The sequence below is a fragment of the Phlebotomus papatasi genome, chromosome 1, assembly GCF_024763615.1.
Source record: "Phlebotomus papatasi isolate M1 chromosome 1, Ppap_2.1, whole genome shotgun sequence".
NCBI classification, from domain to species: domain Eukaryota; kingdom Metazoa; phylum Arthropoda; class Insecta; order Diptera; family Psychodidae; genus Phlebotomus; species Phlebotomus papatasi.
The window spans coordinates 108,915,101-108,931,786 of NC_077222.1; the positions used below are offsets into that span (position 1 = coordinate 108,915,101).

The 16,686-nt window shown below is 37.1% G+C and overlaps 1 protein-coding gene across 1 annotated transcript in view; it reads right to left on the minus strand.

The window, feature by feature from the left end:
- LOC129799192 (tyrosine-protein phosphatase non-receptor type 9) overlaps window positions 1–16,686 on the minus strand; it is an 84,488-nt gene that overhangs the window by 21,854 nt on the left and 45,948 nt on the right. The window contains exon 4 of the mRNA XM_055842873.1: window positions 844–1,832. Coding sequence (XP_055698848.1) covers window positions 844–1,832 — 989 coding nt within the window. The remainder of the gene's footprint in view (window positions 1–843; window positions 1,833–16,686) is intronic.

Below are 16,686 nucleotides of genomic sequence, written 5' to 3' on the forward strand. Positions count from 1 at the left end.
TGGGATTGTTTTGTGAACAATATAGCATATTTTTTGGAAGTAATTACAAAGCGTCCATTAATCGCCAATGTTTTTCTCGAAATTGCATACAATGATACATACGAGCATCAATCTGATCCACAGGCATCACATTCTCAAATTACAGATTAGCCTTATGTTTACAGCCATGGAAAAGCATCCATGTGCACATCCCTTGGAGAAAATGCAATGAGAGCGCTACAGTTTAGTTGCAGAATGCAGAAGCAAAACTTGCAGATCAAGTTCCAGATTAAATCTCACACTACACTGAACTAAACCTGAGTGAGATGATTGCATAATTTGGAAAATATTCTTATCCGTGCCCGTGCAATTCATGCCTGTGAATTGCAACAAGTTTCCAGACGTTCAATGCTCGAAAATCAAAAGAAAATTGTCAATGAATTTGGCCACAAATCAACTGTTAAAATGTTGTAATGTTACCAAATTGCCATATTCACTACCTTTTCCCTGAAAAAGGAATGATTTTTCTGAAGAAAACAATTATTTGTTTATTTACATACGAAAATGACAGTGACATTTTCATTTGTGGTGAATACAATTATTCACCACAGTTCCTCACCACCGTGTGAGGCGCCAAATTCAAATGCACAGGATTTGTCCAAAATATTTGTTAAAAACTATAAAAGAATCATTGTTAATACGTTAGAATTACAAAATAAGCATGTATTTAATCATATTTCAGTAATTTAAGTCAAACTGTAACTATCCCAAAAAAATGGTGTGGTGATTTTCTCCCGTGAAATTTAACAGTGAAATTTCACTAAATTTCAAAATTGTGAAATTTCATGAAATTTGCCATCTCTAGATGCTACTGTGTAATCCTCCTTTGTATCTACAGATACTGTTCGAATCCTAAATAGTCCAAATTCATTGGCGTTCCCCTCCGCTGTGTCCCAGTATTGTCCACATTTGATGCGTCCGCGTTCCATAACACGCGTCGTCATCACAATCACAAGACAGTGCTGCTCCCATACCATTCGCCAGAAGTCACTGGCTGTCTTGGGGAGTGGACCCTGTGTTGAGATGTAGGCATTCTTTTGTCGATACCCATCTACAAAATTGGCATTGATGTAGTCCGAGGAGGGATCTTCCTCCTCTTCCTGCGACAGCACGACACGACTGTGATCGTAACAGAGGACATCGGTGTAGCGATTCTTGGCTAGGTTATTTCTCAGACGGGCATTTGTGAAGGTGCCCTCGGGGGCTCTGGATCGGATGTCCAGGTACTCCTGTACCAGTCCCTGACGTCCACGTTCCCTCACCATTTGTACAATTTGTTCTATCGTCTTGGCGTCTCCTTCGGTGCCGGCTAGGCTGTCGTCATCGCTGAAGCCCGAAGAGGCGCTACTGGGTGGATTTTCTGACCAGAGTTCACTGATCTGGCCCGTGGCTCCGTCACTCACGATGCCCTGTGGTTCATTCTGATTTGGACTCTGACCGCATGTGGTGCTGGTGATTGTCGTGAGGTCCGAGGTGGAATTGTGCTGCTGTGGCTGTTGACCACCAATTGGCGTCTGTCCAATGTTGTTTGCCAGAAGTTCGTCCTCACGATTCGTCATCGATGTCTTGAAGCAGTGCAACAACCATGTGGAATGATCAATGCTGAGCGTGCCACCGAGGCGTGTCGGTAGGGATTCTCGAGGGATGTGCAGACTCAGCTGGGGTATGGACACAGTGAACACGCGCTCTCGCAGCTTCTCACGCACGAACAGTCGCAAAATCTTGAAGGGGGCCTTGAACCACAGTGGTGCAGTTACAATTAGCACTTTCTTGAGGCGCGCCGGATAGCCACCCTGGAAAAAGCCACAGAGAAAGCACAGAAATGTTAACTAAAGGCCTTCTTTTGCCATCAAAAATCACCCTTCAACTGAAAATTGCACCCAACACTGAACAATTTCAACCCTCTATAGATGGATGAATTGGAAAATAAAAGGAGACCAAGAACGAGATCATGTTGAATTCCATTTGGGATTGTGTGAGTGGAATCTCTCTTGGTAAAAATGTGTCAGTGAAGTACGGTTTGGAAAGAGGGTCGTTGATACCATTCTTTACTATTGCATTGTTTTTTTTTTGGTCAAGCACGCTCTGTTTGATGGTTTAGCTTGGTGCATTTGGATTTATACTAAAAAATTTGAGGATTTCTTTTGATTGCATTTTATAATGCCATTTTTAATTAGAAAATTATCAAGCAGATTCAAGAATGCAGGTAGACGAGACTGGTTACTGTCAATTATATTTCGTTATTGTTTGATAATAATCATGAATATGAAAAAAAATCAATCAAGTAAATGCTCCTATGCCGTGATACTTTAAAAGTTTCCCCAGCTTATTTAAAGATGTGGCGAATCGCCTATATTGTTTAATAAGCATAATTATTATATATTATATTATTGATTATCGAGTCAGTCAGTCAGTGTCGCTTTATACTTCAACGGAGTAACAACAATAAAAAAGCTAGTGCAAGTGTAACCAGGACTTTTAATCTAACAAAGAGTTTAACACTTAAGCGTATACTTCGGGAGAGAAAACCACATGGAATTAATTAAGTAGAATACTGTCAAGAGAGAAACCATTCCAAGTGAAGCAGTCAGTCATTTCGGACGTGGTTTGCAAAGAATTTCTAAGGCGACGAGTTTTTTTTTAACGGAGAAGTGTCTTTGTGTCTCTGAAGACTTGTCTTTGAGAATAGAAGATGAAAGCTACTTCGAGGAAGGCGATGCTGATCAGCAAGCCCTTGGCTCCAGTCGTATGTCTGACGCAGAAGACGCAGACGGCGATGAATGGATAACAGAAGCCCAAAAAAGTCAAAGCATCCCTGGAAGTCCCTGCCAACTGAACGAGAACAAGCAAGATCTAACAAAAATCACTGTCAAGTGTAAGACCATTGAGACGCATCGGCTACCGCTCACTGGTCTCCGGAAAACAGGAACTTGCCCATTCCACTCATTCTTGGATGAGAAAAAATCATACGAGATTATCCTATCAGGAATATACAGAAGGAAAAGGAGATTAAGGAGCCTCTCATTGTTCAAGATGCAAAATCTCAAAAATGGGGTGAAGTTCACAACGAACCACATTCAAGACAGAACAAGAAACCACTATCTAGCTGGTGTCCCATAAATCGGTGTCGTATGGAAAAGGATAATCTGATGAATGCTTCAACTGTTAGCAATTTAGCCATGTCTCTTTAAAATGTAGGCACAAATCCAGATGTGTTAAATACCTTGCAGATCACCTACGCGATGAGAACCCCGCAACGACCCCCGAATATAAGGAGTACAAGATCCGACAGAAGATGATCCAGAGTACAAAGGACCGCCATCCAAGACAGTGTCTTTATCTTGAATTTCAAGAAAAGGGAACCCATTGTCCAGCTGGCAGTGTGTCAACTGCCAGCAATTAATAAGCTACTGCTATATAGGGCTATGATCCTGTCAGTTCTCACGTATTCGTCTGAGACGTGGGTCCTCAGGAAACAGAATTGCGAACTCTTAGCCACGTTTGAGAGGAGGATTCTGCGACGGATTTTTGACCCCGTCTATGAGGAGGGACGATTCCGAAGCCTATACAACCATAAGGTGTATGAGCGCTACAGAGAGGTAACTGTCGTCAAGCAAATACGCCTCAATAGGCTCCGATGGGCTGGTCATCTGGTACGCAAAGATGAGGACGATCCAGCCTGGAAAGTCTTTAGGAGCGGACTGTATGCTTCGAAGAAACGAGGCTGACCCAGTCTCAGATGGACCGACGGCGTGAACCAGGTCATTAGGGGTGCGGAATTGGAGAACAGTGGAGCGTAAAATGCTCTAATGGCGACGGGTCCTGAGTCAGGCCAAGACCAACAATTGGTTGTAGCGCCGGTTAAGTAAGTAAGTAAGTCAAGATGTGGACACAAATCTAGATATGTTAAATAGCTCGCAGATCACCCACGTGGTGATTGCCTAACAAGGACCCACGAGGGTACTGAAAAATGCGTGAACTGTGAGGGACATTACGACGTCAAATACAAGGGATGCCCTATTGGACCCGCCATATTAGACAACAGCAGAAGTTCATTCAGCCCAGTTTCCTCAATTAGTGAAAATTGAAAATGACCATCTCCATTTCAAAGTGCCAGGAACATTTCGGGAGAGTCTTGTAGTATGCAGCAAGATCATGGGTCGCTCACAGCGTGCAGTTACGAAGACTTTTGTTGAAGTGGCCGTAGCTGCAGAAAAGATTGGGTTCAGGATCAACGAAGAGTAAAGGAAGCACATGCGGACCAGCAAATCAACACTAAGGGTCCGGCAAAATGTCACTATTAACCAATGGAATTTTGAGGTTATAAAGAACTTCAGGTGCCTTAAGTCGGTATAGTCAATGTACAATGACGCCAGGGTAGAGGTTAATGAGAGGCTCGCGGCGGAGGAGAGCAGATGTTTCTATGCTCTCTGATCAATTTTCAAAGATCAATATATACACCACTTTAAGAAGCGAATTCTCCGACTGATAATTGGAGCTGTCTGGGATTTTTCGACGGAAGTATTTCGTACTAGAATAAACCACGAACTGGAGCAACTCTATGGACAACCCGACATGGCTGCCTACATCCAGGTGAAGCAACTGACCTGGTTTGGTAATGTGGTCCTTAAACAACTGGGTATGTTGAAGGACTGGAGGGTTATCGTTTTTCGCCTCGGATAATGGCGAGGGGTGGTGCAAGAGGCCTTGTCTCTCAATGGGACGTAGCGCCATCTAAGTAAGCAAGATGTTCACCCAAGGCCCAGGCCCTGCTACAAATGCTTAGTTCAGAAATGAAACAAGCATGAAATGAAGTAATCCATCGGTGACTCTATCTCATATGGCTTTGCCCTAACCATCTGGCATAGTCTGCTATTTTACGCATTACTATAAAAAAGGAATAAAGAAAGAGAGGGCATGACACATTGATGATTTGCCAAAAAGGATGGTAGAAAAAAAAACATTTGGACAATTGACTGGAGAGCAAATGTGAAGAAGACGAAAGAGGAGCAAGAGCAACAAGGAATTTAATGGTACTATATAGTATACACTCTATACTACATCTATTGTTGCTATTGCAATGGGTATTACCACTAAGCCTTCCGAGTGCGATTGAAATATTTCGAAAGATTCATGCTTCACTGGGTTTTCATCAGAATTTTTTGGGGAAATTTTCCCTCAAATTATCCTCTGTGATACCCAACATAATCCCCCTTTCTGCTGCTGCACCCATAGAAAATCTCACCATGACAAATTGAATTGAAAGTAAATTCGCACACGCTCCGGAGAGGCCAATAAACTCATTTTTCTTCACACCAAAAAGGAAAGAGTGGGTAGCAGCCCCCCAAAAATGCAGCTGCCCAAAAAAACGAACAACATAAGCAATATATTGTTACATTGAATGGAGTCAGGGAGCTTCTACTTTGGTGAGACAAAAAGACCTCCCTATATTATTAAATACAAATTCAGTGGAGGAGAACGAAGGGCAAAAAAGCAAGATATAGAGAACTACCCTCTTAAGCAATATTTTGAGCCCAGGGTTTGTGTACTCTAGAGGGGTGGAAGATTTGTGGAGCTAGTGATTCTTGGGGAATTGCTTTTCAAACGTGCCTCAAGAGTTTTCCCTGGCTTGTGCCTCCTAAACTCAATTTTGATGTTTCGCCACTTCAATCAGTAAATGTTGAGGGTGATAAAAAATACATCATGCTCTTGGGGAATTGATGAAACATGGCTTACCGGTGATATAAAGCCATTCTTGAGACTTTTTATTCAAACCAAATTCATTGAAAATTCATTTGCTCTGATTCATTCATGATGTTGATTCTTGAATTTATTTTTGGCAATTGTGCTATAATATTATTTTTCTAATTATTAATTTCAGCACTCTCTTTGGTGACCATAATCTTTCGTCGCAGTGAGATGGTATTGGACTTCGTGGTAAGTAACAGTCAAAAGTTATTTTTAAGTCGCACCATGTCAGAAGTTATGGGAAAAAATGTCTGTATGTTCAAAAGCCCTAAAAAATAAGCCACGCCCTTCTATATGACCTATTAATATAACTATCTACTCTAAAAAATTCCTTTCTGTTTATGAAAGAATTGTGAACCCTAAGAAAGTTGTATTAATTTTGTAGGCTAGAAAACAGAGAGAGCAAAATAAGGTGAAACGACGCTCATTTTGATGCCCCGCCCAGTACTACACTAAAAATTGCTCTTTTTAAGTGAAAAATAATTAGTGTGAAAAAATGTTGTATTAATTTTGTAGATTAGAAAAGAAAAAGCAAAAGATGAAACCCCGCCCTTTTTCAAGCCCCGCCCACTTTTTAGTGTCCTCTATCAAAACCTCTAGTTTTTTTAGAAACTTCTCTCTAAGATTATTAGGAATATATTAAAAAACAAATATTTTTGAAAAATGTCACTTTAAAAGTACAAGAATTGCATCTTTCGTTGGCTTTCAATCCTAAAAGGGGTGTGGCCTAAATTTATTTTTTTTCTCTGGACCTTATTTTATGAAGTTCGATACAACTTTCTTAGGTTTTGAAAGAAAATTTCAAAGTACCATTTACCATTCATTTTATCATCCCAAAAAATCCAACACTATGTGACTCAACTGACGATTTATTTTATCGTGGATAAGAATCTCCCTCACGTCGTCACATTCCTGCAAAGCCACACAGACACAGAAACGGCAAAAACTTTCCAACCCACTAACGACATTTGCTTGTTGCCCCAACAACCCCCCATTTTCTCTCCCTGGAATAAAAACGAAGGAAAATGAGCCACAACAGCTGAAACTCTCTGTGCCGGAATCTTCCGGTTTTCTGAGGGTTGGGCCCAGTCAAACACTTCAGTCATTTGAAATGTTAATGGAATTAGTCCGGGGAGGGTGCATAAAGACCTATGAAAATTGGAGATTTTCTTGCCCTTAGTTGGAGTATGACGAAGATTTCTCATTTTGTTGACAGAAGTAGCGCGATAAAAAAGTCAGCGAATGGGAAATTTCTCCTTCAATTCTACCTGATAATGAGATTTTCTTATGGCAATTGCCATGGCAATATTCTTTTCTTTATTTATTTTTTGGGTTTTGTTTTCTCTCTTTCGTTGTGAAGAATACCTCTGTAGAATTTTACAGAAGTACAAACCCCCTTAAAAATGCGTGGGAGTAAACAATATGGAAACAGAGTCGAAATGGAGACATTCATTACAAGGATTAAATTACGCGATGTTAAATTACACGGTTTTTAATTTATTACACTGACTTGGCAAAAGGAAAAAACCTCGAAGAAATTAGAAGTAGAAGAAGTATAACTAGGAGGAAAATTTCCAGGACCCTTGAAAAATATTGTGGCGTTCCTAAATAGTAACGACGTTAGAATACTGATAGATTTCTATTAAGGACATTTGTTTAATTGTTAAGTGTTTTGGTCGTAATGGGATCTTGGTCACAATAAGCCGATAGGTTTCAGACCTATATCAAGGGAAAGGAGGGGGGATCAAAAAAAAGGAGGAAAAATCCTAATTTCAAAGCTGCACCAAAACCAAATTCAAAGATGCCCCACTTCCCCCTAGATAGATGTAAGGAAAATTGTGCTGATTATAAGTAGGGTACCGTAGATAAAGGTGACTGCATCCTTGCTTTTTGTAAACTTTTCTTTAATTCTACACTGAGAAAAAAACGGGGGTGCGATTAACTTTTTTCCTCATAACTTTAACACTTTTTAGGTGTAAAAATATATCAACATTTTTTAATGTTAATTTTACACCTTTTTAAGGGTAAAATTAACATGAAAAAAGGTACCTTTAACCCCCAATACACCTAAAAAGGGTAATATTTACACCGATTTTGGATCAATACTGCAGAGTAAAATTAACATTTCCGGAATGTTATTTTAACTTTTTCGGATTTCTCTCAGTGTAGCACTTAAGGACGGTCTGAAGACCATAAGGGCACTTAAGGATGGTCTAAAGATTATCCTTAATTGCTAGAATTAAAGAAAAGCTTACAAAAACAGGGGTGCAAAGTCACTTGCATCTACTTGTCACTTGTCTCGTCCTCGGAAATCTGATATTTAATTAAAAAAATGCAATATTTACAACTACCCCGTGTTTAATGCTGTCCAAATTTCCTCTTCATTTGTAGAACTTTGTGTCAAAGCTAAGCTTTTAGAAATGATTCTATTTTAAATATACTGAATCTACCCTGTAAGGTTGTTTTGAAATCAGTTAAGGGATTGAGGGCAGTTTAACGAAGAGGCATTTTCAATTACTTAGGGGTGTTGTTGGAATAGGTTCGCAATAATATATTTACAGACAGAAACGACTATATGCGTACGTAACTGGTGATCTTTTATCTTTAGTTCTTTCATAATAACAGTTTTCCGATGCTGTTTATGTTTCGTTCAATTAAAGGCTTTGTGTTCCCGATATCTCTTTTATCGAAAATGATCAGGCACAAAATCGGATCTTATTGGTTATAAGTAGACAGAAAAAAAATGTTTCGTAAAATTCCTCGTAAATGTTTGTGAATTCCTACTAGGGCCTTATGAAATGCTCGTAAATTGTATAACCCAATAAATGGTTAGTAAATGTTTGTACGTTTTCACAAACTGTTCGTAACATGATCACTTAACGAGCATTTTTTCACAGACATTTATTCGTATATTTTTACAGATCTAACAAAATTGTACGAATAAATGACAAAATTTTACGAACAGTTTTCTGTATTTACGAAATTTACAAACAAATGTTTGTAAAAGAACAAAAAATTCTCGTCAAATGATCATTTTACGAACAATGTTTGTGAAAAAAGTGCAAATATTTATTGGGGGCAAGCAATTTCTATTCTTAAATCTATGATATTTAGGAGGTGACCTGCTTATGTAATCGATTGGTGTGGGCTCCAGACTGTCGCGAGCTCTCCGCACTATGTCCTATCACTTGTACGACTCAAGACGAATTCACGTCCGTACTCACCGAGATCGTACGATCGGCTAAGCTATTACAGTCGTCTCCACCATCACCAGAGGCGCTGGCCTAGAAAGGAGATATTACGTCTCGAATATTTAGGGTTTGCCTTAGCAGAGCATTTATTGCTATAAGGCGGGAAATTTGAGCTCTACACATTTACGAACTTGTTTGAGCCTTACGAGCATTTCGGAAGTCTTCAGTGTAGAACTTCACAAACGTTTACAAACAATTTCACGAAATATTTTCTTTTGTATAAATTACACACGTAGAAGCCCCTGTGTATAAATACATGCACGATGTAATTTAAAAACAATAATCATGAGGACGGCTCAGTTTCAAATGGGTTTTCATTGACGTCTGTGTGTCTAGTGGGGATTCTCAATGGTTCGTAATGCCGAAAGAGGGTTCTCCCTTGAATTAAGGGATTCCGCAACAACCCATTTTCCCAAAAAAAATACTGCGAGGGTGAAAATTTTAGGTGCCTTCCAAGTGTTATTTGAGTGCAGCGACCTGCGCATCAAATACACTTGTTTGCCTTTCACTCTCTCGCCATTCTTGTGGAAAATTCTTGGCATCCCTCTGCGAAAATGTGCATGTGATGGAGATGACTCATCCATCCAGAGACGGATTCCCTTCTATTCCCTTTTTTACTTCTGTTTCTTGCCAAACAGACATGGGGGAGAAACTGTTGAGGCATTTTTGCCAGGAATGACTCATCCTGGTGAGGAATTTCTCCTGTATCCATGATTTTATCTTTGTCACTTCATGTGATCATTTCTTTCAACACCGAAAATATATATCCTACAGACTGTGTGTGGCATGAGACAGATTTCTGCATCGTGCACATATTTTTACAGCCTCCGGAAGTGGGTCACAAACACCACTGGAGGATGGAAAATGGGAACAAAAGCACTGCGGCTTGTCCTCATTTAACTCTCGGCTGTTTTTATTTTCCACCCCCCTTTCTATTTTTATAAATCCCCGGGAAATTTGTGTCATATAACATTTTAGTGTTCCAAATTAAAATTATAATGGTTTTGTTGGTTAGAAAATGCAAATAGGGTATGGCGAAGTTATTGAAATTCTGCAGAATGGTCGAACCTTTGAATTTAATGCTCATTTAAAAAGTTGAATGGAATTTTGGGAGGGATGAAAAACTTAATTCGTAAGGGATCGATTCTTTATTGATCCATAATCGGTTGGAAGGGGGTTACATTTGTCAGGGAATCAAAGACCTTTCAAATAATCAGTAATTTGTCTAAATCGGTTAAAAAACGAGCTCTATAGAGCATTTTTAACTCTTGAATTTGAAAAATTTATAAGGGAGATAAGGGCAGAATTAGCCAGCAAATGAAAAAGAAGAAGTAGTTGTGGAATAATTACACACATAAGTCACACATTTCCTGAAAAAGTACGTCAGATTCACTAGAGAAATACGCGAAAAATGTGTTTGAATCTAATGTGTGTACGAAGCATGCTAGCCTTCCCCTACAGAATTCTTTTTTGTGAATTTCAGTGAATTTATTGATTAAATAATGCGAGAATCCACCATAAACTCCTAACTAATTAAATTAGTATCGTGAAATCGAAAAGAAATGATAACAAAAAACAATTAAACGGAAGTTCTGAGAATTTTCACATTCATATTTTCATTTTTTTCCCACCCTCTTTTTAGCTTTTCTTTCTCTTCCAGCAAATTGTGACGCACTTTTCGTCGATTGATCAATAGTTGTACATATTTTATTTAGAAAATGTGTAACTTACAGAAAAAAAAGGTTATGAAACGTTCCTTTTGACCTTCAACTGTGCTTGGTTGATGTTTCTTTTTGTTGTTTTGTTTTGTTTTTTTTACAAACCACCCTCACGAATAGTTAATAATGCGCGAGAAGTTGTACAAACAAAAAAAAACCGGGAAATTTCTCAAGAACTCTTGAGTATTAAAGGTTGATAAATTTAATTGTTTAGCATATTTTAGTTCATTGTAGCTGTGACAAAGTTAAAGAGAATTTGTATATGCAATAACAAAAAGGACACAATTTTTTTTCCATCTCTTCTTTCTGTCACCTTCAACCCTCAACGGCTTTGGCACATGGAAAAGGTAAAATTACAGTAAAACACGCGATATCCACTGAATTATTCACCCTGAAAATTCTCCTCCTTTCACTTGGCTCAAATTTCCTTTCTTCTCTCTAGTCCTCTTCATTGGTCACACAAGATAGAATTAAGTGGAAATTAATTATCTTTTAATTGCAATTGAATTTAGTGAAATGGCTCTTTTAGCACATGTCCATCGAGTTAATTTCCAATTAAAGGGATAAATTAAATCAAATCACCATTTGGGACTTTATAACTTTTAATTGAATACAGAAGGGAACTGACTTAGGTGAAAAATAGATAAATGACTTGCATTTGCAATTTACATCAACATCATTTCAGTCAAAGGAAATTAATGGTGATTTACATGCCCGATGAAATTCCAGACAGAATTAAAGTGGTAATGAAATTTGCAAAGATGTACGTAACCGTGGAAACACATCAACATCTGTGATATCTTAATAGTTATTTTATGTCTGACATAGAACGTTATTGTAATTGATTTTGAACCAGTTGAATTCCATTTATCAGTCAGAGAATCCCACATAGAAAGACTTATAAGGAAGAGTAAAGGCGACATTCGAAGAGACAAAGCTACACCAAAGCCAAGCCAATCATGTTCGAAAATCTACCTGAAGCCTAAAGTGCAAGTTCACGTATTCGCCGCTATAGCGTTGATTGTTCTGCCATTTCGAATTTCGATATTCTTAACGATTCAATTGTCAACAATGTTAACAACAGTGTGTAAACGTTTGCTGTAAAAAGAATGGCAGAACGATTGAATTGCAATTTAATTAAAATAAATGTGTTTTTGGTCAACTTGCTCACTTTTGTGTAACTCGTCGGTTTATACGTTCGAATTTCTAACGGATTTTTAGGTAAGTTGTCTCTGATATACCTTCGAGTCGGTACAGAAAAAACCTCAATCGAAGAGAGTTCTCAAATGGGGAAGGTTATTACTGAACGAGAGGAATGAAACTCTCAACACAATTATCAAAACTTGAATTTATCCTTTAAAGCCATAACGATTTTTAAGAAAGGCTCTCTTCTTAAGTTTTAAGATATTTCCCAAATTAGAGATTGTGTGGAATTTAAAGCCGCCTAACGTTAGTATGACGCTTTTTAATTTATCAGTAATGAACGTTCGAAAATGTGACTTGTGTCTGCATTTTGAATCAGTTTATGTTGAGAATTTTGCCTATTTATTGATTAACCCATTCCTTACCATGGTATTATACATCATACGCAAATTGAGTGATTTTAGATGATTTATTCAAGGGCAATTGATATTCGAATTTCTGTCGAGAATGGATTTTTAGTTACTTTAATCCTGGAATACTTGGAAAAAATGGCCCGACAGAGATGGGAATACATTCTGTTGTTCTTTTCTCGCTTCGTGTGAAGTCATGCAAAAATTTTGCTCAAAATGGCGGACGGAAAATTCGACATCCCGTCGAATTTGTTAAAATTGGCCTTCATCCTCTTTCCTGATTTGAATTCTGGTTGCCAATGTGTTTTCTTGGATAGTTGCTCTATCTAAATCAGTAGAGTTTGCAATAAATTAATGTACGGAATTTAAATTCAGTGACCGTTAAGACGCGTGTTTGAGGGCGGCTTCCCGCGCCCCCATAATGGATAAAAAATTTTTCTTTTCAAAAAATTCATCTATTAATCTGTAGGAAACTAATCCCAAAATATGAACATTCTATCTCAAGTATTTCTGGTACATTGACTGAATGGGTTAAAAAATGCTAGGATTAGAGTTCCGACAGACATAAGGATTATCCGAGACTATCGGATAGGGTTATCTCTCGGCTTACTTCGTAAGTGTGTCAAGGACCATAGCCACCAGTATTAATGGTTTTAAGTGACCTCAATCACAAACATGTTTTCATATTAAAAGGGGTGGAAAACTTCCCAGGCTTTGTGAAGTAGCTTGCAAAGTATATCTCAAAAGTACTTTCGCATCATTTACCGTTTACTGATTCTTAACCGATTTATAAATCACTCAAAAGATCCCCCAAAAATAGTTTTTAAGGGTAATAAAATTGATTTTGGACGAAAATAACTTATCGGTTCATAACCGGTTCATTGTCGGTTCACAACTGATTTAACCGATTTATAAATTACTCAAAACATTCTCCAAAAGGTCCATAATATGCCCTAGAAGTATAATATAAAAAAATTTCGCATAAAAATTAGTTATCGGATAGGAACCGATTCCTTTCCGGAATCGGTTCATGGAATGACCTTCAAGAAAACTTGAACCAGCGACCGAGTGCTGAGAAAGAAAGTACCGAAGTGAGTTTAACCCTTTGTGGACCACTGGAACACCGGTGTCCCAAAAACAGAAACATTTCTTTTTGACTAAAGAAAGTTATTTTGTCCTCTAAATAGTCCGAAAAATTTGTTTTTATGTTTGGGATACCGGTGTCCCATTCGTCCTCAAAGGATTAAACTATCTGTATATAACTTCCATACGGGATATGATTAGAAGATACTACTTTAGTTGTTACTACTTGAAATCTGTTTTGCAATGGCATAAAGTTAATGTGATCGATTTCGTATGAAAACAGATGAAGCCTTCAGATTTTCTTGACTTTCGATCCATTCAAAGATTCTGGGTAATTATCAGAAAATGGCTTCGGATACGGGGCAGAGCAATCAATAATGGCCAATAAATGCGTTCACTGAGAAAAAGAGGGTGCGATTAACTTTTTTTTCTCATAACTTTAACACTTTTTAGGTGTAAAAATATATCAACATTTTTTAATGTTCATTTTATACCTTTTTAGGGGTAAAATTAACACAAAAAAGGGTAACTTTAACCCCCAATACATCTAAAAAGGATAATATTTACACCGATTTCGGATCAATACTGCAAGGTAAAATTAACATTTCCGGAATGTTATTTTGACTTTTCGGATTTCTCTCAGTGTTCAAAGTAAAAGAAATATACTGATTTATTTCCAATTGTAGCGTTTAAAATAAAATTTAAACTAATGTTAATGATTGTATTAAAAGAATATTTTATGTATTTTCTATGTTTATGTGTTTCCACCTTTACTTCCGACCCTTCCGATAAACTTTTCTATGATTGATGACTTTGTGCATTACTGCCACAACCTGCCAAGATGTGCATTCTTATCTCTTTCTTCCTCGTTTTCTTACTAATTCTTAAGTAATCTAATAAAAAAGCCACAGGTTTCAGAGTCAAGGAACGTCCTTGTAATTCTTCGTCATTTCGTTGGTTTAATTTGACAAATTATTAATTTAAAATGAGTTAACAACCACTAGTCAGATTTGCGATTCTGATCAAGAGGCCCGAAAGAGGTGTTAAGAAAAAAAGACATACTGCGAATGCTTGAAAAGTAAGCTCAATCTGTATTGAAATTTTATGTCTTCTTCCACCTCAACTCCACTCGAATCACCTCCAACAATTGACTTCCAAATCGAGCTTCTGTGGCATTTTTTTCCTCACTCTTCGTCGACCGCGAAAAAATGCCTAAAAAAATTATTTTCATTGTATAATTTAAGATTCATTGAGAATCCGCATAAATCATCCACGTATAAAACTCTGTGAAATAACTAAGCAAAGAAAAAAAAGAAGAGAAAACATATATTAAAAGCCCACACATTTGCAAAATAAGAAGTGCTCTTTTTTAGAGAAAAAAAAAGAGAGATATCCATCGTATAGAAATTTTTGCCAATAAACACATTTAAAAATTCAATATTTGTCATCAAGAAATTGATACCTGGGATGAAAGAAATAATAAAAGAACAAATAGAAGGGTTTCATCTTCGTCTTTCATGCATTGACACCTTTTTGGAATTTTATATCTTTCAAAAATATAGGGGAGACTGGGGTAAAAAGTCACAGATCGAAAATTTCAAAATTCAATATCATCCAAGATAAATAAGATAGCGGCTTAAAATTTTTACCACAAATAGCTTCCATAAACCTTCGTTGATATTGTATGTTTCTTCGAATTCTAACAAGGAATTTAGAAAATAAAAAATATCAAAATTTTTAGCCCTATTTTTAAAATATTTTCCTTGAAGAATATATCAATTATTACCTACTTATCTTTCAAAATTTATGCACTGATGATTATTTCCTAAATGACTTGGATTCTTTGAATACGAAGCAGCTATCTATTTTAGAATTTTACAAAGATTCTTCTCTCAAGGAATTTTTTTTTAATTAAAAACGACCACTTGGGGTAAAAAGTAACAAAAGGTATGGAGCAAAAAGTAAGAAAAACCGAAATAATTTATGATGTCTCACGGCGAAAAGAAACGTCAATGCCATGTGTCGCTCCTTGTTGTTTGTATTGGTCTAACGATTTGCAGTCTTTTGTGTGTTTTTTTTCCAAAATAGCTTGAAAATCGTTTTTGTCGTTCAGTTAGAAAAAATGGTGTTTTACAAAGGTGTAGAGGAATAAATTTCCTATGAAAATATGTTACCTAGGTATTTTTTTTTAAATTTGCGGAATTCCGTAACAAAGCGAATCAAAATATGATAATACCTCATGCCTGATACTATTTGCCCCAGCATTTTTGAGAATGGTTACAAAATTACCTTTTAAAAAACAGTTCGATAAACGTATTTCCTTACAAAGTAGAGGAAAATTAATTTAACAAAGTTGTAGAGCGGTAAATTTCCTAGAAAACTGCGCTAATTAGAAATTTCTGGGGCGTTCGAGTAGTTTGTAAACAAATAAAATATCCGTTTTGTGACTTTTTGCCCCAGTCTCCCCTACTTTGTAATAGCCGGTCAAATGCCTTATGACCATGTCACATATGAGACGCTCAGAACAAGAGCGGTCTCCTTTGTATGCATTTCCCTATTAAAACGGTCCACTTTTGCTCAGAGCCTCTCATATAAGATTAATGTTAAGATTAATACTTTCTGAACTGCAAAAATACCAAAAAAAAAGATAGCAACTGTTTTATCTTGCCTCTCTCTCGCATTTCGCTCGAAAACTGACCGAATCACAGTTGGCACGCATGGAAAATTGCTCGAATTGCCTGTAGGGGAAAGGCTCATAATTTTGACCAGTTTCTTATTTTGGACACTTTGAGGATAAAATTGGACACGAAAAATAAATTGATTAAAATGATGGATTTTTATTCCAATATTTGATGAACAATGAATTCTATCTAAATTTTTGTTCTTTTTGGAAGATTTTCACACTAAATACGTTAAATTTTGAATATGATTTGAGTTGAAATTGCTTTGTTGAAAATTCAGTGTGAGCAATTGCTTACTAGAAATATGACAGAACTTCGTGGCTTACTTCAGTCTTATTTAGTTTTGGTGAAGTACTAACAATGTTTCTTCGCTTTTCTTGAGTGATAATATTGAATATTCGTTGAAAATTGTGTTGATTCACGTTACTGATGATTTGTACATTTCACCTGAGATTTGCCTTGTGAATTAGATTTTTCGTGTGAAAAATGGGAAATTTTTTAAGACATTCACCAGTGCGGTGATATTCCTTATTTTGGACAGGTGTTTTTCTGACGAAATTTCGTAAAGTTTTAGCTTTTGTGATGACTAGCTTAAAAAAATGCCTGGAGAAAC